General features: G+C 40.0%; 1 protein-coding gene across 4 annotated transcripts in view; it reads left to right on the plus strand.

Annotated features, from left to right (window-relative positions):
- The first annotated feature begins 494 nt into the window (after window positions 1-494).
- Window positions 495-25,561, plus strand: part of DYNC1I1 (dynein cytoplasmic 1 intermediate chain 1) — a 180,476-nt gene continuing 155,409 nt past the window's right edge. Inside the window, exons 1-4 of one of the 4 annotated variants that reach the window (XM_075704604.1) lie at window positions 495-602; window positions 3,148-3,262; window positions 5,877-6,018; window positions 24,404-24,463. In XM_075704604.1, the coding sequence (XP_075560719.1) occupies window positions 495-602; window positions 3,148-3,262; window positions 5,877-6,018; window positions 24,404-24,463 (425 nt within the window). The remainder of the gene's footprint in view (window positions 603-3,147; window positions 3,263-5,876; window positions 6,019-24,403; window positions 24,464-25,561) is intronic. The other 3 variants (XM_075704605.1, XM_075704606.1, XM_075704607.1) reach the window with 3 other exon arrangements.

The following is a 25,561-nucleotide window of genomic DNA, read 5'->3' on the forward strand; positions in this document are numbered from 1 at the left end:
GCAGGGTAGCCCGTAGCTCAGTGAAGGTGCTTCCCGGAGGGGTGAATATGTGAAGGATACTGAGATGGAGCTGGTGGTCTGCATGGGGCTGTACCAGTGGACCAGGAGAGGATCCTGGGATGGCAGCCGTTCAAGGCACCTGCAGAAGCAAAAGCTATCATGTTTCCATTTTTTGCAAGTAAAATTGTTACTTGTCTGTGATATATGGGGCTGTTTGGGGCAGATGTAGTTCTCATAGTTAAAATTTAAATCCATTTGTGGATCTGGGTCCTACAGTCTGGCAGAGCTGCTGAAATAAAAATTATGAAACAAATATCCTGCTTTCTGCAATGTCCGTGTAGTCCAAGGGCCAGTGTTTATACAGAAATGTATTCATAGCAATTTTAGAAGCACTATTTTTGATATCATTAAGTATCTTTTTTTCAGTAAATAGGGAAAACATTTAATTCTGTTTTCACCTTGGTTTCCATAATTTTGTTTCCAGCAGAGTCAAAATGTCTGACAAAAGTGATTTAAAAGCAGAACTTGAGCGCAAAAAGCAGCGTTTGGCTCAGATAAGAGAAGAAAAGAAACGGAAGGAGGAAGAAAGGAAGAAGAAAGAGGTAAATATGCAAAAGCACCTTTTAGATAGCTCACGCTTGCAGAGGGGGCTTGCTAAGGTTTTGACATCTCAGTATTGTACACCCCAAGGTATCTGTCATGTGGAATGAAATTCTCAAACCCACATCAGTCTAACCTTAAAATCAAAATGCTTATTTTTAGTCAAGAAAGTTGGGGTGAGGGAATTGCTTTTAAAACCAACGCACTGTCAGATGACAACAGTTTAGACAACATGATGTGTATGTGTGTGTAGAAAGAAGAATTGATTTGCCACAGTGCTTTTTCCTGGGCTCTCCTTCAATGGAAAGCGAGTGGAGAGTGGGGAAAGACAGAAAGAGGGCTTACATTTTTTTCAAGCTAAACATGTATTTTAATCTAAATATGTATTTTTGTACTCTGAAGACTAGTTTGATTACTAGCTAAGGTAACAGATTTACAATTATTATTCTCCAGCAAAGTAAAACATAATTGCAATTGCATTTTCATCTTCTGGCATGGGTGCATCTTTCAGTTCTGTTAAAGTTTGATTGACATATTAGTTTATTTGTCCTTGACAATATGCATTAGGTTTTTCATTAAGGGATTTGTACTTCTTTTTATTCAGTCACTTAGTGGAATAGAGGTGAGAATTGACAGGGAGTGGATATTCATTTTCATGCAAAGTCAGAGAAGCATTAAGTGATTATGTTTCCTTTCCTTCAAATGTCAACACTTACCATAGTTTAAAGCACCTGTTATCCTTTACTAATAACTGGTTTCCTTTTAAACTGACACTTTAATATTGTACATGAATTTCATGGAATTACTGTGGAAATGTGATGTGATCCAAGAAATCAGCATTCTAGTCTGGGCTGTCTTTTTAATCTTTTTTCATTTGAGCCATTTTTGTGCAATTACCAGCACACCCCCCAGTGAGGCTCCTGGAGTCACTAGGGGAGTCCTCTGCAAGCAGAACTTTTAATGTTAACATTTTCAGTGTTCATTACTAGCCTGTTAATGAATTAGAGGGAAGGGAGCCAAGCTAATGGCTCGAGGAAGCTATTAAGTCCTTTCCTTTGTCCCCTGCCTCTGATTTAATGCCTCGTGGAGATCTTGTGGTGGTTGGAACTTTCCACTGGCCCCGATAGCCAGATTCAGCTGGGACACCCAGCTCTACAGATTACGCTGCGGTGCCTAACAGTGGCACCATAAATGGGATGCACTGGTATGTCTGATGGCCTCCTGGAGTGAAGTCTAACATTCACTTAGGTGCTTAGCCATGTACACTGGTGCAGAAGAGCTGTCTGCAACCTTACATACTGTGAGATACTTCAGGCTAGCTCATGGGAAGAGCTGAGCACAGTAACGTGCCTAGACTTTGTTGTTGTCTGCAAAAGCAATGTTCTTCTGCATCCTGGCCATGTCCAAACTGGAGAACAGGGGGATGCTTCTGAACTTCAAGGTTTTCTGTTGTGCCTGCACCAACATCAACTCAGGCACTGTGTGAGTCCCCTGTGCCCCACACTCTAGTTTCGGCAGAAAGGAAAACTTCTCTGTGTGGAGGCTAGAGAAGAGCAGTCAATTTAGAAGCAACTTCATGATCCAAAGTATAGACGCAGATGCCGCCAGACATTCTTTGTAAGAACTATGCTGGGATTGCTATATTTAAGACATGATAAAATGATAGACGTGACCACTTCCATTTTGTTTCACTTGTGTTAGTCGTTACTGCACCAGACTCCAAAGTGGGACATGGGTTCAGTTCCCTCCTCTGCTTGGGAGAAGGGCTGCAAGCCTGTTTCTTTCAAGAGAGTGCTCTAACCACTAGGCTAGGGTATCGGTGTTTTCCTTCCACCTTACTAAATTGGGGAATGATGAGCCAAATGTAAGGGATTCTGGCTAATGCAGATGTTGCTCCTCCTGTTTCTAAGTCCCAGTAGGCCAGAGGGGGAGGAGGCTAATGTGTGGAAGCTCCAAGTAGGTACAGATATCTAAGCAAAGAGGAAGGGGTCTTGTGGACCATTAGTTTTGGCTGTTAGTGCCCAGGGCTGCCAAAATCCTATTTTAGACACGTTAGTCCTTTCCTTTGCTCCTGTTAGATGTTGACATTTATGAGAAGGTATTTTTAGTGTCAACAAATGCTTGGGACCAAATGTAGGCCCTGAAGCTACATCAGTAAGTCCAATGGAATTTTATTTCTTGATCCTTGAGTAGGTAGGAAGGGGCCATTTTTATTCAGGGTAGTGATATCTGTTATTCTATGGCCAGCTTTTATATTAGCTGAATAAGTTGCATCTGATGAGTGAGAGGCAGAAGATGTCCATCAGTGTACTGTAAAAATCCTTACAAATATACTTGTAAAGATCAGTTTTCCCATTCATTCAGGGAAAAATATTGTTACTGATATATAGAGTATAAATTATCTAAGTTATAAATTATCTAAACGTATCTGAGTGAATTTCAAAGTGTACCTAAGCAGTGGCACATATATATATTTTCCACACACTTAATTACTAGAGCTGATTATATGTGGATGAAACTTTCCTGTTTTGTTTTGTTTTAACTCAGGCTGATCTACAGCAAAAGAAGGAGCCAGCTCAGGAAGATTCTGACCTAGACCGCAAAAGAAGGGAGACAGAAGCTTTGTTACAGAGCATTGGTATATCCCCAGAACCACCTCTAGGTATTTAAGAGAAGCACAATGAATGCATTCTTTCTATTAAAGCATGCTTGGCTTTTTTGATTTTTGGCTGTATTAGTGAAGTGAACTCTTCTGTTTGAATGCCTGCCATACCATTCACATATACCAGCTCATGGCATTTTGAGTACTTGTCATTGCCAAGAACATCTGTTTCATTTCTTCAAGAAATTTTTGTGAACATAATGCAGGTTGGTTTTGCATACCGGCAGTGATTTCTTTTCTGATGGACTGTTTTATCTTCTCTCACATCTACCTGATGACCCACAAAATAATATTATAAATGCTGTACTTCATTAGTCCCAAGTTTTGTTTCAAAAATTCAGATTAAGCATTCGCTAAGGAAGGAGGAGCATAGTCATTTGGGAACTCCCATTGATTTTCTTTTAAAATCAAGCAAAACTGGAGAGGGGAAATAAAAAGACAAATCACAACTAGCAAAAAGCTTATAATCAGATCAGTATTGTAGATTTTAGATCTGGTTTCATGTGCTCAACCTCTTTTTTGGTTTTGATGTTTCAGTTCTAGAATCTGAAGTTCTCAGTTTAAAAATACTTGTGGCGACATTTATAGTATCTGAATATTCATTACCTTGATTAAGTTCTGTCTCACTTATTGGGTGGCCCTAAAGTGAGAAATTTCCTTCCTTCCTTCCTTTCTTCCTTCCTGTGCTTTCTTCTCCCTTGAATCCAGAATCACTGTCACTATTTTAGCTGAAATATTGGCCCCTCTGGAGGTACCAAGCCTTGGCATTAAATTCATTGGGGCTGAATCTAGGATTTTACCCCTAGATATTCTTGCCTGTAATATTTAGGAAAAACTCCAAATTTGACAAAATACTGAAGCCTTGATTTAGGAAAGTACCTTGATGGATGCTTGGCTGCATATGCAAGTAGATTGTGACATTCTGAATTCTGAAAATGAAACTTGCATCAACCAACAGTTATTGAGAAAAATTACTATTTTTATAAGTTATGATACAGTGACTGAAGCTTTTAAATACCACTTCTCAGAAGAATTATCTGACAAGTAGTGGTTAGGGGTTTTTTATGTATCATAAAATATGTTTTGTAAATTGTATCGTGATATTATAAAATCAGATACATTTTTAATGTTCTAGCATTTAAACTACTCATTTTTACCTAAAAATGAGGTTATATTTCCTTATATTATCAACTAAATGCATATATTCAAGTTGCAAATTATCAATTCTTATCTCAGTTAATTATTTTGTGTTTGATATTATCAAAAGAACATGAAAATTCACATATGAGATGGTTTGTTTTAGTTAATAGTATTTTGTCCTCTTTCATTCCCTGTATATACACTCGCAATTAATATACAAAGGAGACTTTAATTCTGCCTTCACACATGCACATGATACCCAGATCCCACTGTGAATATGGAATACATAAACAGCCACGACATACCTGTAACCTGCCAAAGGGCTGTCACGAAAATGAATTCACTTTTCATGCTGCAGTCATTTCTGTGACAGTCTCTAGTAAGAATCTGCATGAAATGTTTGACCACATGGAAAATCCAAATCTCTTGACAGGTCTGTCATTGTACATTATAGAGCATAACAAAATAGTTTAAAGTTTTACTCCGTTAAATCTATAAAAGGAAATGCACATGATTTAAATCAAATGGGAAAGTTCACTCTTGCATTAAAACTCCTTTTTGTGTTTTATCTAATGTGGCTGCTTTGAAGAATACTTGCATTAAATCTTGACTGGAGCCATCTCTACATTTTAAATATTTTTGAGAAACCATTTTAAAAGAAATCAGGATATTTTTACTTTTTTATTTATTATTTCCTTGCTGAAGAGCTTTAACTCAGGCTGACCTTGAGCTATGAACTTCCTTTCCTGTTTCAGGAAACAGAACTGCCTTTGCATGAAATATGCTTCAAAAGCCCTGGCAAGCCGAAGAGAAAATCATTTCTAGAACTTTGGCAAATAGCATCTAAACCAAGGGAAAATTTTCCTTGAGTGTTGAAATCATGTCCCACCCAAAATGGAAACTTTACATGACCTAAATTACTTAAGAAAACATGATCACTGAGCAAACTAATATGTATTCTCACCATCTTTGGGAAATGATTTTAACTTAGCTGGATTTCCTTATTTAGCTTTTATTTTTGATGTCATATCCACACTGCAGCCTTAGACCATATCTAATGGACACTGGCTTTTGATTTAAATTCAAAATTTTAAAAGTATGCTTGTTCTATTGCCTACTTGACTTTACCAGAAGAGTTCACTTAGTTTTTTGACAAGACAAGCCCCTGATATTTCTTCATACTTTTAAAATCTTTTGCAAGTCAACTTTAAACTATACCCAAGAAAACAAGTGCCATTTTATTTCCACAGATATCTCCTCCATTGATTAACTGTAGATTCCCCTTGGGCTTTCAGTCCTGTCTAAATTCATGTCAGTTTTAACACTTCCAAAAGACTTAAAATTCACTTGACTCTCTTCCTTTTCTTTTTCTTTCCTTCCTTATTTGCTTTCACCATTTCAAACTCTCCTACTCACTCATCCACTATCATTTTGGTCCATTGGTTTTGATTTGTCTGACACTGCTCTTCATCAGTGCAGTCGCTGCATGTGTTAACATGGGATACCTGTTATTTTCATTATTTAGTCCCAACCCCTATGTCTCCCTCTTCGAAATCAGTGAGCACACCCAGTGATGCAGGCAGCCAGGACTCGGGAGATCTGGGACCCATAGGAAGGTAAGACACAGAGTTGATAGTGTTGAATAAATGTGGTTTTTTCACTTTGCTCTTACTTCCCATTTTTACCTTTGCTTCTGTAAATGAGAACGTGCTGTATCTAACGTGTACTTCTGTTTCTGCATTTTCCACTGTATGTTACCATCCAGTAAGACTGGTCACAGATGTGAGGTAAATAAATGCATGCAGCAAGCGGATCTTAAGCTATGAGCCCCACACGTCATATTGGAAGCAAGAGCCAAATTTATGCTTCTAAAATGGCCCACAGAAAGCTGTTAATTCTGTGTGGATATATACTAAAAACAGGGAAGTGCCCAGTGGCAGAACCTGCCACAGAATTCTGCCTTGGAAACTGAGGGAATCGGAGTTCTGTGCAGAATGGGTGGGATGCAGCATTCTTCTGGTTGGAAAGGGGTGATGAGGTGTGTGTAAGGGATGGGCACAAGAGCAACCTTATCTTTGTTGGTATGGATGAAACAGGAAATGCAGTGGCAATCCCAAGATAATTCCTACTGTGGAGTAGAAAAGAAAGGAGGATGCTTCTGGTAAAGGACCATATGTTTAAGTAAGAAGAGGCCCAAGCAACTATACTGTCTATTTGGAGAAATGTAAAACACAGGTCCTAATACCTCTTTTTGTATCAAACTAATTCAACGTAAAGGTGAGCTGCCAGCTCATCCAAATCTGTGAGCCAAGACTCTGCTAATCGCTTGAAAACACGGAGATTGCTTTCTGCAGTTAACAGTTGTCAGGAGTAGACACCATACCTCTACAGACATCAACACTAATGTCACAGAGCTTCAGGTCACCAGATTTCATACCACAGCAGCCTTTTGCTTAGAAAAATCACACTTCTGTAAGCTGAAATTATATTGTGTCCCCCTTCAGCCGGATGCAGATACCGTCCGTTGTGATGTGGAGGTTGCATAGCTGCTGCTGAAATCTGCTCAGCCCTTCTCCCAGGTCTACCCTCTAGAAGAAATGGAGGTTGTTAAGTAGAAAAGCCCTAGCCTGTAAGATATGGCAGTTCAAAACACAGAAAATAGTGTAATGCTACATTCATAAATAAATGCAGTAGACTTCAGCAAATCAAAGTACTTTGAACAGAACAAAAATTGGTTTTAAGCAAAGTACAGCCTGCTGTTCAGGATAAAGTTATTTCCCACAGTCCTACATGAAGCTATGACAACACTGGCTGGTGACTTCTAAATTCCTGGTTTTCTTCTGAACCTTAATGGTGTAACTTTTTTACTGTTAAGGTAGTGTAATGCCATTGGAAGAATGTACTTTACTGTGATCTACACTAGCACTTTGACTCTCTGTCAGCAACAAGCAATGAAAGCACATGACCACATGTCCTTACAGAGGAGAACAGAGTTTGTCCTCTTCAAATCTCACAATGTACTGCATTGTAGGCTTTTGTTTTAGATCCATGTTCTGGCTTCTTGTGGCCATACTAGGAATTCGGTCGGAATTCCAAGACCTTGTTTGTAGTCCACCAGTTTGCTTGCCATCCTCTCTGGTGTTGAAAGGGTTGTGTTGTGTGCCAGGAAGGCCAAGGGTGTTTTGTTTGCCTGGAGCGATTGGTTTGTCGTAATGGAAATTCAATGATGTCTGGTCCAGGCCCTGGGGAATCTCTGTAACCTGTGGATAGTATTGGGTGGCAATTAGTTTGTCACTGGGTGCAGGTAGATGTGGTTTGTGTGTGGTTGTGTGAATGAGTACATTCAAGCGTGCATGTGTGATAGAGCAGTCAAACTCGGAGAGGAAGATGTTGGTAGACCTGTCATCACAGTGGGTAAACAGGATGAAACCACCTCAGCTGTTTTCTCTCTGAGAGATGCCTAGACCATACTTCTGACTTATTTTTGATGACTGCATATATGAATGCCTGTTTATCTGTATAAGCAAGGTTACTCTGCTTCATTTTAATATATCTTTCCATTTCACTCTCTGTGATAGAGGGCACTTTCCCCAGATTCCCTCTCATGCCATCGTGCTTGTAAGATCTTCCCCTTTTTGCCATTCTGCTGCAAATTTGCTGTGCAAACAGTAGACTGAGCACAGGCATTAGAGGAGAGCAGATTAGTTCCAAAGCTGCTAATGCCCCAGTCTCAGAGATCAGGGCTTGTCTGTTGTTGCTGCTAACACTGCTGCAGAAATAACAAGCTCGCACAGGCTGGCAGAAATCCTGCATACAGTCTGATTACTCATTGCTGAAGTGTTCTCCAGAGAAGATATGGATATTAAACAAAAAGCTATGAAATCATAGATTTTGGTTCATTACAGGAGAGAGGCCCTGCTGAAAGCTTTGAAGAAAGCAAGGGATCTTCATACATTCCCGTTTGAGGCAGCAATTTCTGGTGCAGACCTAGGCTGGATTCATAATTCTGTGAGTTGGTGGCACTTCTGGTAGTTGTCAGACTTAATGTATTGGTCTTAATATTGCCAAGTATATCTGAGGTATGTTTTGACTGGCAAGCACCTGTGATTTCTTATAGAACGGTGAATGTAGTTTAGCCAGAAGTCCAGGTTTCTGACATCCACTTTTCAGGAAGGACAACGGATAAATCGGAGAGAGTTTGGACAGTGTTGTAGTAGTTGTTTAGTAGCGCTTAAGAAATAGGTTGGGTATGTGCTGCTCTTAGTTATCAGCCTGCTCTGAACAATTCATTAGAGCCCTGTTGTTGCACAGAGAGCGACTTGCCTATCTCCACATTGCTTTGCACACCCTGTTCTTCTGATGGCAGTGTTGCTTGTGCTACACAGATAGGACAGGAAAATGACATTACAGCCTGAACAGATACCTATCTCTGGATAGATGGGTTATTAGTTCACAGGGCTTTCTGTTATGATCTATTCAGACCTCACTCTACCTTACTTTGCAAGATGAAAAGTAACTGGTAACTTGTTCACCAAGTGTAATATTTATATGGGAAGCAACGGGGTTCCAGCAGGCAATGTGTAAGAGCAGCAAATTGTTTGGCATTGAAGCTAGACAAATATAAAACCAGAAAAACTTTGTAAAATTTTATTGGTGAGACAAATTAATCACTAAAGCAATTTACCTAAAGACTCTGTTGGATCTTCTGTCACTGGACATTTCTCATTCAGGATAATGTGCCTGCCCAACAGGCAGATAATAGGTCAAACAATAATTCATTCAGAAAAGTCTTACAGCTTTTTTGTTGCACAGGAAGAAAAGCTGCATGGTCACAATGGTCCCTTCTTCCATACGATCTATAGACTAGTAGTGCTGCTATCCTGCAGGACCATTGTCCATTATCTCCAGCACAATAGCTAGAGCAACGTTGTCTTTTCCCTGATGCCATTAAGCTTATTAGGAGAAGGTGTAGGGTATGCTGTGTAATAGCACTAAATTATGGAACCATTTCCGTCCTGTGCAGCCCAGGGGTTTATGGGTTTTTTTGCGGCTTGATCTTTAGTACCACATTTCTGTTTGTCATAGCCTTTTCACTCAGGATAAGACTAGGTTTCAGGAGCGTTCCAGCTTCCCCCTGAGCCATGACAGCAACAGTAAGAATGAGAAGATGTTAGATGAATAGCAGTGCTAGAAACTACTGACAGTTTTCTTTGAATGCTTTCAGTTGGACAGGAGAGCCAACTTTTTTATTTGGTGGTCTTGCAGATCCACAGATTCTGGAAGACTTTACTACCACTGTGCACTTAAGAAATAGGTTGGGTATGCGCTGCTCTTAGTTATCAGGCTGCTCTGAACGATTCATTAGAGCCCTGTTGTTGCACAGAGAGCGACTTGCCTATCTCCACATTGCTTTGCACACCCTGTTCTTCTGATGGCAGTGTTGCTTGTGCTACACAGATAGGACAGGAAAATGACATCACAGCCTGAAGAGATACCTATCTCTGGATAGATGGGTTATTAGTTCACAGGGCTTTCTGTTATGATCTATTCAGACATGACTCATTTTCCACAAGACAGTGTTGTAGGATTCCATGAAGATCCTGCTTGGAATAGAGTGTGCTTGGCTCTTTCAGGGTAAGTATTTTATTTAGGGACATTGATGCCCAGTGTCCTATTGCTGATGGTCAGCTTATACAGACATGCACAACTGAAAGGTAGATTTCAGCTAACTAGATTTGAGTAAATGTTGTGAAGAAAAGGACTGAGTTAAAGGCATTTGCTGAAAGCTTCTGTGCTGTAACATGGTGTGAAAGACAGATCTGCCTCTTCAAGACTATCAGTATGGAGCTTCTTCATGATAGCTGTATGCATCTCAGCCCTCCCTAGTAGGTACTCTGAACTTTTGCTACCTTAGTGTGCCAGATTGGATGCTAGCTATCATAGTACAACTGTCGTGAAACAGTGCCCATGGGGAGGCATGTTTTACTATTCAGCATGCCTTAGACATTCATGAATCTCATCATCTCACCATGCACACCCATGAACAGCATGTTTGTGTTGTCTGGGAGCATACACAAGGACAGACCTTGTACAGTACTTCAGAGCCAGGCAGTGCAATACCAGGTCTGGTGGGCTGAGCCAGCTCTCTGGAAAAACCCATGTCCTGTCACAGGTAGAGCCAGAGCACTAGGGTCTGTTCATGCTTTGCATACCGGCTCAACATAAGATAGCAGAAATATGTTTGTGCTGGAAGGATGTGCTCCTGTGTCTGGGTAGCTCTTGTGCTAATACTAGCCTGCATTGGTATGTATTCTTGTATTACCCACAGGCTTTCTGTTTGTTCACCCTGGCATATTGCACGCTTGGAGGAGTTGCATTTGTGGACCAAGGTGTGATTTATCTGTATGGTCCATTTTTTCCCTGTATCCTTCACTGCTCCTATATGTTCCCAGCTGCTTCATTACCCTACAATGGCAGGTTTGCACAGTAGCATCCCATTTATTATTGAGCTGGGTTGTGTGTGCGTGCGTGCAGTGAAGTCCCATGCATGCAGCACTTCCCTCTGTGTATTTTGTACTGGAACATGAGAATCCCATTAGGCTGCGTATAAGGTTTCCCACCTTCCATCTGCTCAGTAAACTGCACCGGGCTCAGCTGTCTTGGGCGTGTAAAGGTTAATGGTTGCCCTTCTTTCTGCAACAGCTTCATCTGTGCTCTTTCACTTTCTAACTTGCATATTTTGCTGCCCGTACATTTAGATACTTGATTGTTTTGTGGGCTTCCATAAAGACAAAGATAATAGGAAGCATTCTTCATCTTCTGGTAGCTTCTTTCAGAGGATGGTTATTTCAATGTGGTGTTTTATCTGCTGTAAAATCATGCAAGGTGGATTATTTTGTACTATTTCTCTCACAGTCCATTGGTTTTGGTGGGTTTGTCTGGCTACAGCTGCTCATTCTATAATTATTGTTCTTACTTGGATTAGGGCACTACATAATACTTAGTTTAAATGGTTCTTCCCTGAATTATGTTGTTGTTCCATTGCTATCACAGTTTTGAGATGTGTTTGATGCACTGAAATCGGTTAGCTTCCTTCGGTATGTGAAGTTTACTTGCAGTAAAGCAGGGTTAGTCCTTATTTAGATGAAGATGTAAATATTTAATGACAGTTCCAGTGAGAATGAGTTTGAACATAGCATTAGGTAGCAAAGAAAAGAAAAAAATAAAGGGAAATTGGATTTCTCAACAAGGTTTTGTAGCAGTAATATGCCATTTTTGTAGCAGTCATATGCCATAGAATTCAGACCACTCTGGAATCCTGAATGCCTCGTCATCACTACAGTTTCTTATTTCTAGATAAAGTACAGTACATGAGCAATCCTAGAAATAGAACAGCTGTCTGTAATGCTGGAGGACTTTTCTCTAAGGATCTGTATTTGGCTTCAGCTGTTGGCATAGTTTTTTGTCCACTATGTCAGTTCATCTTGCAGTTACTGTGACCTCTGAATGTGTTCCCAGTTGTATTCCAGACAACATAGTAGCAGCTGTCACATTAGGTTGGATGTCCTTACTGATAGTCAAGAGCATGTCTTCTTCTCTCTCATTCTATTTTGAAGTTTGTTGATAATATTAGTCTGCATTCATGTATGTTTTCATCAGATGTGATTCTGAGTTTCTTCCATCTACCATGACCACTTCGAGCCATTTGGGTATAAAAAGAAATACGCTAGGATATGTTTTCTTTCACTGTGTTGATGTCCACCCTCAGTTTGTACTGGCCAAGTGCAGGGAGAAACAGATGTAATTCCAGTCCTTTTTCTCTGCAGCATATTATTTACTCATTTTTGTATAGTTATTAGGTGTTTTGCTTTATAATGCAATATCTAAACATACACACGAGACGTGTGTTAATCCTGCATTGCTTCATGTCTGACTCTCAAAATCAAAAGGAAGGAGGTAGCTCTGGAGCATCTGGGCACTGAGTGAGTCAGAGCATGTCATCATTGTATTTACACTTTTACAGTTTTGTATTGAATCTTGCTCACTGTCAGTCAAGTTAAAAAAAAAGGCACCTCTAGTTAAGAAGTGTGCTCTTACTACGTAATATTTAAAATCACAAAGATTTTGTTTGCTGATCTCTCATGAGTGTATCTAAATGTCACCAAAGTCTTTAGGTTCTGCGCTTCTTAGGCTTTTTGCCTGAAAAGTCAGACTTGGCAACTCAGCTTTTATTTTCACTGTTTTATTTTTAAACAGCTCCTTACCTACTACAGTAATATGACACATTGACAAGCTGAAGAAAGGGTATCAGAATGCCATTCTCCCTTTTAAATGTCTGCTTTGCTGTTTAATTAGACAGATAAAGAAGGCAAAAGAAGGTGGATCCTGGTCTCTATTTCATTTATATGGGAAGGTCGGATTATTGTAGTAGATCATCTTTTACAGTCCATGCAGCATAGTTCCTATCTTCTCTTTAGTGATAGGAAACATCTCTTGTAGACATCTAACAAAACCATGTTTCTGTAAGATCTGCTAAAACCTCTGCTAACATAATGGTATCACCTAGGGCTTAGCTACTTTATCATTAAGTAAATGCATTTGACAGGTTCTGTGCAATGATGCTGTTTCATCATTTCCACTCAGCTTTGCATTACCAGCATTTCATTGTGTTACCATGTTCATAAATGATAGGGATCCTTCTTCAACTGCGACCAGTACAAGTGGGCCTGTGTTGTATTGCCTCAGGAGCAGCAGCTGTAATGATTATTAGTAGAAAATTTTTTTTATGGTGTTTTTTTAAGCTCAGTTTATATGTACAAAATGATTTTTAAATGGCTGTTTTAGTGGCATACGTATTTCATAAATGGGCTGAGCCAAAGGGAAGCACAGAACAATGTAAAGACTAAGGGAGCTACAGGAAAGACTGAGGGGAAATAACTGCTTTATGGTGACCTTCACTGGAATGGTATTTTATTCAGAAAAAGAAGGATTGCAACCCTGGGGACCATTGTGTAGTGCAGACATGAGTCTTTCACAGTAGAGAGTCAAGAGAAACATTTGCTTGGTGGCTAGAGGCAAACGGGATAACCTGTGGGATGCTGGCATTGCCACTTCATTTTGGTGGCTTTGGGATTGGTATGGGATGTTTGCCATTACATGGTAAGGCAGAAATAAACACCCCAGTTGTTACAGTTTTTCCCATATAATTACTACGACACCATCGTCAGGATCTCTTGGCACCCATGTTCTATCTTACAGTTTCCAACACTGTTAGAGGCCGAATTGTGCCTTAAGCCTTCTTGACCTGAATCATGCTGGCATCTGTGAAGGAGTGACAGCGTCAGCCTCCTCCCCTTGGCCGGGGTTGGGGGAAACCCTGGCTGTCTCAGCTATCTTTGTCCTAGGAACTCTGCTGCTTTTTAAAGCGACGCTGCAAATCTCTCACGCTTCCCACCCCCAGCCCATTTAGAGGACAGTAACAGGGCTGGCTGGTGCCCGGTCCATGAGCATGGGCTGCTGGGTGAGAGTGGCTGCATTGAGCTGCTTGCACACATCATGCCTTGCCCTGCATGGATTAGTATACGAGGCTGGAGTAAGGCAGGTTTCTTGCAGTCTTTTCCCTCCTTCTGTCCCTGCACAAGAAGAACCACAATCCTTCTCCTTTATATTCAATGTGTATTTAGGCCTAGATATCTGAAACCTCTCCCTGCCAGGTTTGGTTTTTTTTTTTTTCCAGCCTATAAACATAAGCAGACACCTTAGGGACTGATACTTGGCAGTTGCTTTCAAGTGTCTGTACATCTGACCTAGAAAGTAGGGAGTGTTTTTCAGTGCATGCCAGTTACAAAGTCAGAATGGTCCGTATTAATTAGAATCATCTGCAATCCTTTTAGCATGTGAGCCTGTGGCATCATTAAGGATTTTCATGCTTTCATTCCTAAAGGATGGCTAGAGTTCAGTCCTCCAGATCTTTGATTATTTTTCTCATTAGCAAGCATCTCCATGCTATAAATTAAAGGAGAAGGAAAGATTGCCATTCCCAGGGTGCTTCATAAAATGCCTTGGAAACCTGAGCCCCAGCTGCATCCAGAAGAAAATAATATTAATGTATAAAGCCCCACTTAACCGTTTAGGTTATCAGCCCAGCTGTAGTTACTTCTCTGTAGTTATTTCCAGGCATATCATGCATGTATTTAGTCAGGCAATCAGATGATTTTAGGGACTAAAACACTAATCCTCTTAAAACAATACAATTTACTTGCTAAGGCCAGCTCGGCTTAAACAGTTCTCTTGCACAGAATTTCATCTTGATTTAATTAAATTGTGTGAGATCACCTCCTATGTTAAACTGTTTAATATAGTTAAACTGGTACAGCTTGTGCGTGTAGATGTTTTCTCCTTCACTAGCCTATTGAAAAGCCTCTCAGAAAATCCCTATTCACAATTTTATGTTTAATCTGGAAAAATACAAAGAGCCTCTGAATAGCTACTTCAGTAACTCATTTTTTAGGAATTTTCTTCAAATCTGTAAAATGGGAATTGCTGCCACTGGAAAGATATTGGTAGATCTCCAGATAATTTTTTTTTCTTTTTTTCAGGGAGTTTTGAAACAGTTTAAGCATCCCATATTAAATTTTTCATAAGCAGAACATTTTGGTTTTCCATTTAAAACTGATTTTGATTAAGAAATTTTAGTTATTTAATAATTCAAAATCAGAATATGATTTCTGAGCTGGTCTATTAAAAATCAGATAATTGGTTCATGAAAACTTTTGACATTTTGACTGTTGATGTGAAAAATTTTTGATAGCTCTCTCAGTGAGCTCTTGTTTCAACCTAGTTGTAGCAAAAATCTCATCCTGTTCTGAAATGATTTTGCTGTTTCTAGCACAAAATAAATTGTATAAAGGAAGGGAAACACCAACTCTTCTTCCAGCTAGTAGTTACTGGATTTTAGCACTGAAGCAAAAATGAAAATTTGCTGAAATCTTTCACTACCTGCTTCAGCTGAATAATACCAGACCTAAAAATTGTAGGTTCCAGCCTTTGTGTTACCTCTTTGACTCCTCTGAAAGGCTATGGATTGTCTTTCCTAGATTTGACTAATAAATGTCACTTTGGCTTTTATGTGATTGTATCCAAAGCCCCTTGAAGTTTATGAGAAAACTTTCCTTATATGCATATCCATGGACTAAGTGTCCTCACATGAGTACTGCAGTTCCTTTAAAGCATCTGCAGGAGCTGATAATTTGTAAAACTTCTCCTGCCAAGTTTTTCTTTACATTTGTGACCATTTGAGTTCTATTTTGTCACATAGACTTACTCTTGGTGTAAAAACCAAGATGAAAATATTGTTTTAAAAAAGAATTTTCAGGGTTTGCTACAAGAACAAAACAACTTGTCCCTTTCCCCTCCTGAACATGGTTTTTTATTACTGCACTTTCAAAATGACTGCTCATACTATCCAGCACTTACAGTAAATCTGTGTCAGTTCACAGGCTCAGCAGAAGCTTCTAACTGTTTGACCTTCTGTCCTCGCAGATCCGGCCTGCTGCTGACAGTGACCCTCCTGGTAAACAGCATTAATTTGCAGACTAAGATTTCTGTAGCTATAGCATATAAATTGTGAGAATGACAAGGTTCATTACATTGCCAGGAGACCATATTCTGTAATGTAGACCTGAATCAAAGGACAAACTTTAAATATCTCAAATAAGTTCAGCAGATTGGGTGAATTTAACTGCTGATTTAATTAGTGGAATTCTGTGAAATGGGAATCAATGAGGTGTTGGTCCTGTCATATGTCCTTTACAATTAAAGGCATGCCAGAATTGTCCGTTCTGATTTAAACGTCAAATGGATTTTGAAAATTATTAAATACATTCAGCAGCATAGCCTTGATTTAAAAATTACTTTGGAACCTACATGTGTTTTAAATATTATTTGTCCATGATTTTTTATAAATATACCTTAAAACAAAAAAGAAGAGTATTTTAAAGTCATGCCCTTCTGAGTAGGGCTGTTATGGTTGCCAGGCAGCTGAAAGATAGTGCTGTGTGCTCAGGGAGGTCATAGTTGCTCTTTTTATTGGGGAAGACTGGAAGTCAGAGGTGTCAGCCTGCTTGGAAGTGTAAATGCAAACGCAAGTATCTGGCTGTGCTCCAACAGTGGTGCCAAACTCCTTGCTTGCTGAATGTATTACAGCATTTTATTTTATGATTAGCAGCCCAGCTCCAAACACAAGAACCCGCGGTGGTGTCAGAGCGTACTACTCTACAAGCATAAGTGAGCGTCTTGTTGAGAGGCACAAATCCTCCCTAACTGCTGATAACCATCTTGCTTATAATGTGCTTTCAGAAAACAAATAGCACAAGGAAGGTATTTTCTTTTTGCCAATCCTTTCAAAGTGGAACAGATCTGCAAAACAGAGCACAGATGGCAGCAGAGTAGTGGCTTAAATGCAAAGCATCAAGTGAGGCAAGTGGTATTTTTCCACCTCTGAGCAGTAGCTTTGAATCTTCTTTTTCTTGATGTATTTTGTTTTGGAGACACATTTTAAATGTACAAAAAATATCAGCAAGTGAAATTTATAGTGGAGACAATTAAGATTATAAAAATCTAGAATGAAAGGAATAAAACCAAACAGCTTATCTATACACATATATATTTTTAAACATCTGCAGTAATTTCTCACCAACAGTTTCTTAGTTCAGATTTTCTAATTAATGAAGAGTGAAGTAGGAGCTCTGGAGAAACTGATGAAACAAAGTAGGTAGAACTCTTTAAAATTTTATAGTTAAGTAATTATGCAGCCTTAAATCCATTCTGGCAATATTGAGACCTTAAAAAAAAAAAGTCTAGATACATGATAGATTACATATTGAAATTGCAGATAATACTGGATTGTAATTTGGTGACAATATTTGTTGTCATATTGAAAAAAGGCATTCAAACACATCTTAAGCGTTGTATTCTACTAGTGATTTTAAACCAGTTCTCATATCTCACAGTTGTTATATCCAGTATTTTTAAGAATATATGAGTTGGGTGGAACCTGTTTTTCAGTATATCATCCATGTGCAGGTGCACAGTTCTTAATGTAAGCAATTCTGAATCTTTTGGAAATTGTAATGCAGGCCTGCATTTTAACCATGGGGCTCCTTATTGCATTGAAGTAAAAAACAAGAATCCTGTTATTCTTCACAGTTTTGGGCTTTTTGGTTCTCTCTTTTTTCCTAATTCATTTGTTTTGCTAGAAAGAAAGCAAGAAGCAGACTGAACCTTGCAGGCTTTCAAGTAGCTCTCCTGTCAATGCTGTTAGCCCCTTGGCTCTTCATCAGGTGCTAGCAGGGACATGAAAAGGAGAGCACAGAATCACACCACCAAGAGTGGCTGAGGTGGGAAGGCACCTCTGGAGATCATCTAGGCGACCCCGCTTGCTGAGAGCAGGGTCACTTAAATCAGGTTACTCAGTCTGTGTCCAGTTGGGTTTTGAGTCACTGAAAGGATGGAGACTCCACAAACTCCCTGGCCAACCTATTCCAGTGTTTGACCACTGTCCTGGTTTCAGCTGGGATAGAGTTAATTTTCTTCCTAGCAGCAGGCATAGTGCTGTGTTTTGGATTTAGTAGGAGAAGAATGTTGATAACACGCTGATGTTTTTAGTTGTTGCTGAGTACTGCTTATGCTAGTCAAGGACTTTTTCAGCTTCCCATGCTCTGCCAGGCGCACAAGAAACTGGGAGGGGGCACAGCCAGAATAGTTGATCCAAACTGACCAAAGGGCTATTCCATACCATATGACGTCATGCTCAGTATAGAAACTGGGGGGGGTTGGCCGGGGAGCAGCGATCGCTGCTCGGGAACTGTCTGGGTATCGGTCGGCAGGTGGTGAGCAATTGCATTGTGCATCACTTGCTTTGTATATTATTATTACTATTATTATTATATTGTTATTATTATTATTTTACTTTATTTTATTTCAATTATTAAACTGTTCTTATCTCAACTCAGGAGTGTTTCTCACTCTTACTCCTCCGATTCTCTCCCCCATCCCATCAGGGTAGGGGGAGTGAGCGAGCGGCTGCGTGGTACTGAGTTGCTGGCTGGGACTAAACCATGACAACCACCCTCAAAGTAAAGAAGTTTTTTCTTATGTTTAAGTGGAATTGCCTTTTCTCAGTTTGTGTCCATTCCCTTTTCTCCTGTCACTGGGCACCACCAAGAAGAGTCTGGCTCCATCTTCTTTACTCACCCTCTCAAGTCACCCACTCAAGTTAGTTGGGCTGTTTCCCCCAAATTCTCTGTGGACAACCACCTCTGAAGTCTACTCACAGTTGGAGTCTGATTTGAGTGCTCAGAACTGCTGCATGGAGCAATCTCCTGTCTTTCTGTTCCTATGCAGAGAACCCACGGTGACATGTTTCATTGCTGGAACACTTCATTTAGGTGCCTGAAGATAGTGTAAATACCCATTTGTAATGTCAAGACCCCCTGCTACCCCAGATGGGGAAAATGAGACTAGTGATTTCTTCCTAACATTCATATAATTTTAGAAGCTTTACTCTGGTAAGCACAGGTGCTATGAGACTTCATATGCTGTGGATGACTCCATAAGTTGTCAGTGAGTGTCTCCTTCAATTCTTGTCTCTCAGTTTAGTAACAATCTATGCTCTGCGTAATGGGATTGGCCTTTGTCTTTGAAAACCTCAGCGCAGCTTAATCTGTAGAGTCATGCCACACTCTGCTGTATTTTACGGTTAGGAGGGCATAGCTATTTCCCACACAGAGGGTCATTTTAGGACATTGCTGTTGCTGCAAGGGAATATGGCTGGGTTTGGGACCTGTCAGGTCTCATGGTGCTTCATTAGGGATACATATGGATATCTCAGTTCAGCAGATAACTTGGGACTTGGTACACTGTCAGTGCAGTTTTCTCCTGGTCTGGAAAGCACAACAGCTCTTGGTGACAGGAGATGCCACAATATGGTGTTTGCTTTCCTCTAGTTCTGCTTGAAGGTGTGATTTGCAATGTGGCAAAGAGATTTCTACCCTGCAAGAGGCCCCTTGGGAAAGCAGGGTTTGCTGTTATTTCTGTGAGTAGCCTTTTTCAAAAGCATGGATTTTCAGGCCTGGTTGCTCTTGACCTGGGAAGGGAGAGTGGGGGGAGAAAAGAAGTCATGCAGAACACATGGCCTGCAGCACCAGCAACAGATGAGGCAGGATTTGATTTTAGCTTCAGGGAAGCAGAGTCAGAACTAAGCTCTCAGCATGTTGCACATGGGTTGAATGAAAAGTGTTGGACTGGGGCATTTACCAGAGCCAAGCTGTACTGCATCTGACCATGATTCTGGATATTAAATATCATTTTATGATGGTGATTTAATAAGTATATGTATTGGCACTGATGCCTTACATGTTTCATATACCATCACTGAGGCCAGACAGAAAGTTGTTTAAATCAGCTGGGAAGTTCTCACGGATTCCAGATGGTTTCAGATGACAGACTCCATGCTTAATTAATGCATTCGGAGGTTGGGAACTTTCTAAAAGAGTTCAAATATTTTATTTTATTTTTAGTTTATTTATTTTAGTCTTTTCCACATTTTTAATCTACATAATTGACATTATGCAATCAGAATAAAATCTTCTGGAAGTAAGGTTCCACAGGGCATTGTAACAGATGGCAGAGTGCCTGGTTTTCCATAGTAATAATAGTACAGAAAAGGGAATGCTTCTGTTCAAATTCTTTTCACCTCCCACTTTAAATTTTGCAATGGTTTCTGTCCTCTTAAAACTGTGCTCTGAATATCTCCCTAACGCTTTGGACAGTGTTCAGAATAGAAAAATGTAACAAGTTGCTTTACTATCCAGTCCTTTAATGAATGTATGACATCTGGATCTCTTCCTCCCGTTGGTTTCTTTCTGCAGGTTATTCCCCTACTGACTGGGGAGAAAGAAGATGCATTGTATCAAAATCATCTGGTACTTTTTCAGTACTGAGAGCTGAAACAGCACCAACATTAATGCTGTCCTAAATTTGAGGAAAAAAATAGATTATTGAGATCATAATACAGAGCAAACAGAGAATAGTAAAATATGCCTATCTAAAGGAAGAGAGTGAAAACAGATCAGTTTAAAGAGAGGTAATAACACTCGTACCTTGTCTACTTAGTGCAAGATCTAAAAGCCCTCATTCCTTTCACACTGCTTTAGAACAATCTGTTATTTGATAATAGTTACAGCTTTTTATCCTGCAGTCAGCCAAGGGCAGCCATTGTGCACCAAACATCTAAAAGGAAGATTGATAGCAGGGCTATTGTTTGTCACTATGTGGGAGACTTACGTAGCAACCAGCTTTGAAACAATGTTGGGTAGTTCTCATATAAAATAGTGTCTGTGCTGTCCGGGTGGTGGGAATGGGCTGATCTGGCTTAGTCCTGACCATGTTGCTCATGCTCGGTGCGTTTCCAGGGACCCTTCCCATGCTGTGTGCACTCGCAGGGGGAGGGTCAGCTCAGGTGGTCCGCAGGAGATTTGTGGAAAGACTGGAAAGTGCAAGCAAGCACTGCTTTTCCCTGCTTTGTCTAACGCTCATCTCTTTTGCCCATAAAAATGTTAAGGTAAAATGTTTTGTATCTCTTCCACATAGATCTGTGCCAAAATCCATTGAATCCATTTAGGGGGACTTTCACCAGCTTGTGCTCTCTGAAAGGGTCCAGAGTGGGAGCACCTCTGCCTGAGTGCTGACCTGCCGGTCAAGCAGTTCTCCTGGACCATGCCCTTGGCTTTGGGCTCTGTAATGTTACTCCCTCTGCCCTTGGCTTTGGGTGACTGGAAGTCCCAAAGCTGATTTCAGTTTTCTTTTATGAAGAAGAAAGAAAAAAGAGGAACGGCACATAATCCTTTTCTTCATGAAGAAATCTCTGGAGAAAGAACTCGTGCACTAGATTTGGAAAAGGTTGGCACCACTTTTTCATTGAGATCCAATGGCATTTCACAATCCCCACTAAGAGCTGTCCACAGGAGAACAAGCATAATGGTGATGCGCATCCAGATAATCAAGGAATGTCATATGCTACGTCTGCTCATCACAAACAGATTAGCTTTAATTTCCTAGTCTGGATGATGGCACAGGCTATTCAACATCATCTTTGGGTTGCTAATCCACAAAGAACCTATTTGTTTCTTTTTCAATGTTATTGCCATGGGAACTGGCTAAATTGGAGGTCCAGATTACATCTTTACTGTTCACTCACTTTCATTTTGATCTGCAGACATTCTTCAGGTGCCAGGAAGAGGCAAAGGACAAATCAGTATTGTTCCTTGAAACATCTGTCACTCCCTGTGCTCTCCAGCCAATGTGAGTGTAGCCACTTGCGTTCTGTGTCTCACAGGGCAAGAGACTTGAAACCTGAAGATCTGCTACCTGCAGCCTCATTTTCTGCAATAATACTGCTCAGCCAAGCTTGAGAGGACAACACAGCAGATTGCTTGCTCATCTATTTTTCAAGCCTTTGCAAGTGGTGACACATGATGCAGAGAGAGCAATTACCATTTGGAGCACAAATCTAGGAAATGTTTTGCACATGCACTAAAACTGTTGAAAACAGGTGTAATCAGGCGAATTGCTATTAGAAGTACGTATCGATGTCAGGAATGGTGAAGTCTCTATGCCAGAACCCAGATAATGAAGTACTTAAGGGAAGAACACATCTCCACTACATGTACTGACTGGTCTGCATGTAACAAAATGATGGCCTGAACCATAGGTGTTGCTATTCTCCTATTTTGGGGATTTGAGTGCTGTCTTGAGCGTGTGAAATCTCTGCATTTATTTTGTTTAGGCATTCAGCTGAGTACGAAGTAAATGTGCCTTCTTTTATAACTTGGTCTGGATTCTTAAGAGGTGGAATGTAGGAGCTATACCTCTTTAGAGACCTGTTGCAAGCTCTTGTTTTAATCAGATGATAATGGAGTTCTTTCTGACGGAATGTTTTTTATCCCTTGGGAAATTTTGTAGATTTGAAAGTGGATGGAGGCCGGGGGGTGAAACTGAAATGAGTTATGTATGTTTCCTTTTAAGTGTTTGGAAAACCTGGATATGCATGTATAAGTAGCCCCTAGGCAGCTATAAGATTAGAAACTGGAATCTACATAGCAGGTCCTAATATATGCTACTGACCTTGGTGACATTACAAGAGTCATTTTCACACAGATAGCACATTTAATGGCGTATCTATAATGCATTAGTCACTGATGCCTTTGCCTTGCATCAGGCATTCAGATCCTTATGTCCACTTTCCACTGTACTTGAGCTATAGTCAAGTTACAAGGAAAAATTCTGTTCTTTATTACTGTATTGTTTTGTGTCTTACCCTTTTGTAATAGTTTGATTTTGGAGAAGTCTTTCTGTATCACTGTAAAGTCCTTCATGCCAATACACATCACTATGGATCATAGAAGTTGAGGGGAATAAGTGCCCTCGTGTTGCATGGGAAAGCACCTTTGCATTACAATTCTTCATTCTTTTTGTACATACAGGGTGTTGAGATTGATTCTCTTTCACTCTGACATGACAGAATGCGGCACATGCCCTTGTCTGTCTCTCCAGAGAGTGAGTTGGTAATAGAATGGGTGAATTTACTAAGAGTACAGGAGGTAGCATAATTATATGGCTTTAAGAGATCTATTTCTAACCTAATTCAATAACTTGTTAGTTTATATGGGTGATTCATTGGCAGAGGTTGCTATTGTTGCAGAAAGGCTTGTGTAAATTGAGCATGGCTGGTTATATGGCTGGTTTTGGCTGAACCCAGTAATATTATGTTCTCTGTATCCTCTAAATTTGTATTCAGAAGAAATGAGGGGGAGTTTTTAATTTTGAGGACTATCATTATCCAGTGTGTCTGCATGACTTGCTTGCTTTAGTGAAGGAGTGCTTTCCTTTGCTTTAGCCTCTGCTAGTGAGAGCAATGCATAATCTAGTGTTCATACTACAGCAAAAGGTGCTCAGGAGCCAAACTTGTATTCCTGATTCTGTCATGGATTCTGGCAGTTTTCTTGCATATGAGATGTGGCTTTCTGAGGGAGAAAAAACAAAGTAAAATCAAGAGCCAGGGAATGAGTGGGCACTTTTGAAAATGTTGGCCTCAATATGTCAATTTTTGTATTTCTAAATTGGGGGATAATAAGTATTTTGCAGGACTCCAGAAAGGCTCTGTGAGTGTTTGCAAAGTGGTTCAGAGATGGTAGGATGGCAAGTTGTACTGCAATGCAAGGAACAACATCTTCACTTCAGACCACACCTCTGGAGCATTTGTACATTTGGTGACAGTCCCATATGACGGCAGTCCATTAAGAGACTGCCATAGATCTGGTTTCCCCAGATGTGTCATTCCCCCCTTCCCCAGAAATTTTATCTGGAGGAAAAGAAGAAGAATTTGTTTGTTTGTCCCAGATGCCCACAGAATATGTCAGAGCTGGTGTCAGTGTGCCATTTGTTGGCATACGCACTGTGTGATGTTTGAGTCGAGAGCACTGTTTTATAGGATGGCTTACCGTCAATCTCAGGAATGTGCGAAGGGCTAGACTCTTCAACGGAGTTCATGGCTAGTGCTCAGTCCACCTTATCATAAAAACATGATTACAATAAATTGTGCCTGCAGATTTTACAGATTATTGTGAATGCATCAACCATCATTGGAGAGGTAGAAATCTTTCAGAAAAAGAAAAAAATGTTTCATTAACCAATATCTGAAAGGAAACCCAGCTTCTTCCCTTTGTTTACCAATAATATGTAATTTTAATAAGTTGCTTGCCTTGTCACAGTTTGACATACAAACCTTGTTTGACATACTGTGGCTGTCCCTTGCACTTGGAGGCTGAATGTACTACGTAGAGCATGTAACTGATGAGATGGGGTTTTGTTCATCCTTTCAGTTAATTCTGTGTGTTCTTTTTTTCCCCCCACTTTGTGCTGCACGGCTGATTACCACCCTAGGACCTTGCAATGGGACACAGACCCCTCAGTGCTGCAGCTCCAGTCTGACTCTGAACTTGGGTATATGTCAGCTCTTTTTGTTATTTGTTTATCATTTCTTTGCAAGAATTATGTTGAAAATGCTTTCCAGTTGAGCTGGTTTTATGTGATTTTCATTTGCTTTGTTGACTCGAAAAGACCATAATTTAAGTTTCCTTTTTTTAGTTTCATCAATAAGAAGCTTCAGCAAAGCCATCTTTGTCTTTGAGTAAAAAACCAACTATTTAAAGAAGCTCTTGAAAAGATAAGCTGCTATTTCTGTTGCCTGAAGCACAATACAAATAACTATTTCATTACAGATGAAATGTTATTATTGTGACACTTTAATGCGCATGTACAGTTACATTGCTCTTGTTTGTACCTGTTGATTCAGACTTTTCTCTCTGAATCATTTGCAAGGTACTTTTTCCCCTTCTTCCTGTCATTGCCATAGTTATGCTGTTTCCACATGCAGAAACAATTTTCCCTTTTTCCTTAGGAGCTGTATATGTGCTTATAATTGTGTACTTAAATATGATCATAGTCCAAGAGTGATTGCCATCTTAGTTGAGTTCAGGCCAATCAAGCATTTTTTCAATTGCACTAGAGCTAAAATTAATATTTTCTAGTTTGGAATGGAACTTCTCTACCCAAAGCATCTGAAAAAAATAGTTAATTTAAATAATTTAGAAATGCCTACCTGCAGAGGTATTTAGGATAAACTGTTCCGCTAAAAAGAATAGGTAGCTGTCCCTCAAGTTTTTCAGAACCTGAGTCATAGGCAAAACCAAATCTCTATGTTGAAGAAATTACTCTACCTATGAACTTATGGGCCTGCCTGTCTGAGTCTCCAGGCAAGCGTCTTATTCTTTTACTACTTCATGTGAAATTCATTCACCATTCTATAAGAAAAAACACAATTTCCCTTTAACTACCGATGGACAGTGCTCCCAGCTGCTGTTAGGGCCATTCACCAGGAAAAGTGATCAGAAAGAGTTGAAAGCATCTGGTGAGCTTTCTACACTGTGTTTGTCCACATCCAGAACCATTAGGAATGTTTGTAATTTCCACCTGAGTGTGGCTTCAAATAGACCCAGCTTCTACAACTTTACCGTGACCATATCAAAGAGGTAGGGTTTC

The sequence above is a fragment of the Pelecanus crispus genome, chromosome 2, assembly GCF_030463565.1.
Source record: "Pelecanus crispus isolate bPelCri1 chromosome 2, bPelCri1.pri, whole genome shotgun sequence".
In the NCBI taxonomy this organism is placed as follows: Eukaryota; Metazoa; Chordata; class Aves; order Pelecaniformes; family Pelecanidae; genus Pelecanus; species Pelecanus crispus.